The following is a 3,052-nucleotide window of genomic DNA, read 5'->3' on the forward strand; positions in this document are numbered from 1 at the left end:
GTCGTGGCTTATATCTCGTACCTTTATCTCGCGACAAGATGTATATACGTTTTCGCACGTTTACATGCATATTTCATCGTGCCCGCGGAATACACGTACACATCCTCGCATCCCCTTTTACATTATATCTATACGTCTTATCAGGAACGCGCCAAGCGGGGAAGGCGACTTGTTCTTTCGCTCTTTATCTTGCTCCCGTTGTTTTACTCCTTCCTCGTTTTCGTGTATTTCGTGTATCTTTCTTTTCATTTAATTCGCACACAGACAGTGCCTGAATATCGAGAGGATCCACGAATTCGGTCGATTGGTTCGCTCGAGCTCACTCGAAAGATCAGGTCCGAGGAACAGCTGATGTCGCTCGGTCAAATAGATAGAGAAAAATAAAAGCCGATATCGGATATTACCTCTCGCTCCTTTGGAATAGTTGGAGGCGGGAATAAGGGGGTCGCTTGTGCGCTCCGAGCACAAGGACGAAATTTCTCGTCTGCGTAGTATGTGGCTTCCGAAAATTTGCGCGGAATGCAGGGCTCCGTCTCATAAGATTGCGTCAAATTTCTCTCCGCCCCGCTGCAAAATGTCGATGCTCGCTCGCGAGACGGATCAAATATATACGCGAATAAAGGGTCTCTGCTCTCTTAGCCACTCGGTGTATTTTTATCGGAGCCAAGGGATCTTGAATCTCAAATATTTACGCGACTCGATTTTACACACGTACGGAGAGACTGTACGTTACGAAATTATCGGATTATCGCAGAATCTTATTACGGCATATAATATATATATCGAGGCTATTTTGTGAGTAAGTCACAGGGGAATTGAAGTCGAGACGCATTAAAGACAATGTTTTAACACGAGAATGTCTGATACGTTTTATCCGACCGGTCTAATTTCAAAACGTGCCCGAGAGGTCAATAGGCTACTTATTCTCGGGGCCGATACATGAATTACCCGCTAGCCGTATCGATCCCTGAATTTCTATCGTGCCAAAAGCGATCCATCTCCCTTCGTGACGTAGCCGCGGGCACATCCATCGGTATTATATTATAACTGACCGAAAGAAGGATTAAGGGAACATTCTTTTGTATCAATATTACACGAGAAGAGAAGGGCTGTTCCCTCTAATTGCGCCGAGCCGTTGTTTGGAAATGAGTATAGCACGCATTAATTTGTACCGGGTGCGTGTTTTCTCACGGTTCCTCGTAAGGGATAAGGAGGGATAAGTCGAAATAGCCAAAGAAGCGCGAAGAAGAAAACCGATATTGCCCCGGCGCTTGTTTACACAGGCTATTTTAGCAGTATTCGGAGACGATCGCCCTGCTTTATTAAGACAGAAAAAATATATAGTGATTTATTCGCGAATAAAGTTTGCACTACATACACATAAATATATTTCGAGGCTTTTATTTTGGATCGATTCAGTCCCTTGGCTGTTTGCAACAAATAATGCTTAAATAGTATTACATTGTTTAATGACTTTGATATTTCTTTTTTGTTACAGATTCGAAGATGAATTGGCCATTGGTGCTGACCTGCTTTTTGTTGCCGCAGTCGTGCATTTTCGGCGCACAGCGCGGTAAGTCATAATATAATAATATATAATTAAAAATTATTTCTGCTAGCAACTATTTTTTTGAGATTATATAGCCGTTCTGTGCAATAAGAAAGGCATTAGAATATTCTCTAATGATATTAATTTAAATATGTTTCTTAATTTAAACATTTTTTAATTATTTCCAAAATTTTGCTATACAATTTTTAATATTTGTTTATATTTTAATATTCTAAATTATAACCTAAATTATAAATTATAGTATGTTTAGTTTAAATTATAGTATAAGGGGGGTTAATTATAAATACTATAATTTGCAATAAGCTATTTATAACTTTATGTCATTTATATATGTACAATAGTGGAATTATATATAAAATTAAAAGATATTCTATTTTATTATGAACGGTTCGTCAGATATTTATAATAAATCAACAAACTCAACTATATTTAATTATTAATAATAAGCAGTATATATCTATGTGTATATAATCTAAAATTTATAAAATAATTAAAAAAGACACTTTATTAAATTTAAATAAGGCTTATCAAGTCTTATTTACATTTAAACGCCTTTTGTATATTTGTTATAATATTTTGTGTGAAATTGGAATAATATTTTGTATGAAATTGAAAAGAAGTAACGTGTTTATTAATATAGAGTAAAAAAATGTATGCGTTATACGAGAAGATGGAGCGCACCGTAGCGTGTAGAAATTTTTGCGAATTATTTTACGCGAATACGCCGAGCCATACTACCGAGACTATTCGTTGCACGACTGCGCCACCGTTACTGTCCTCCCTGCTGTGCAACGAGCTGCAAAAGCCAGGCCTGTAAAACCAGAAAAACCCACGAATTGGGTCATTTCTTTTTTTTTCCATCACCAACGACGAGAGCGGTAGTAGTCGGGAGGCAGGCGGAAAATCCTTAATCCACCTCGGTCGCTCGGAATCTGGCGTGAACCCGTGCGAAAACAACGCCGAGGGGTGGATTATGATGATCGTGGAAACAACGTACCGGAGCGTTGTTCGTGTTCCCCCGGTAGATATGTGGGTGGGCGGTTTTCCCGGATGTATTGCACACCCAAGCGTGACCCATAACCGCGCGCCTCTTTCCTTCCAGTTCTCCCCCAGCTGCGCGCGCGCGAATAGACAAATTAGTTCTCTTTCACCCTTACTCGAGATGAGGACTAAGAAGCTCAGCGTTTGTACCAATGGGGCTTATTTCCTGTAAGCTCCTGTGATTCGGTAACAGATTGTTTTGTAATGACGACGAAAACACGAAATACGATCTCCCAAAATATAACGATCGATTCAAAGGGAGGGAGGTTATTTTTATTAAGTTTTTAATTTGACGGATAATTAAATATTTCTTCGCAAAATATTTTTAATATGCACAATGCAATTAAAAATTTGGTTTCTTCTTTTTGAATTAATATATAATTAATTAAATTTATAATAATATTATATAATAATAATTTTTAATATATATATATATATATA

General features: G+C 37.9%; 1 protein-coding gene across 5 annotated transcripts in view; it reads left to right on the forward strand.

Moving 5' to 3' along the window:
* LOC115242733 overlaps window positions 1-3,052 on the forward strand; it is a 238,973-nt gene that overhangs the window by 151,432 nt on the left and 84,489 nt on the right. For all 5 annotated transcript variants that reach the window (XM_029819250.1, XM_029819249.1, XM_029819251.1 and 2 more), the window contains one exon: window positions 1,499-1,573. In XM_029819250.1, the coding sequence (XP_029675110.1) occupies window positions 1,507-1,573 (67 nt within the window). In that variant the 5' untranslated portion in view covers window positions 1,499-1,506. The remainder of the gene's footprint in view (window positions 1-1,498; window positions 1,574-3,052) is intronic.

The sequence above is a fragment of the Formica exsecta genome, unplaced genomic scaffold (assembly GCF_003651465.1).
Source record: "Formica exsecta isolate Colony F162 unplaced genomic scaffold, ASM365146v1 scaffold62, whole genome shotgun sequence".
Taxonomy (NCBI): Eukaryota; Metazoa; Arthropoda; class Insecta; order Hymenoptera; family Formicidae; genus Formica; species Formica exsecta.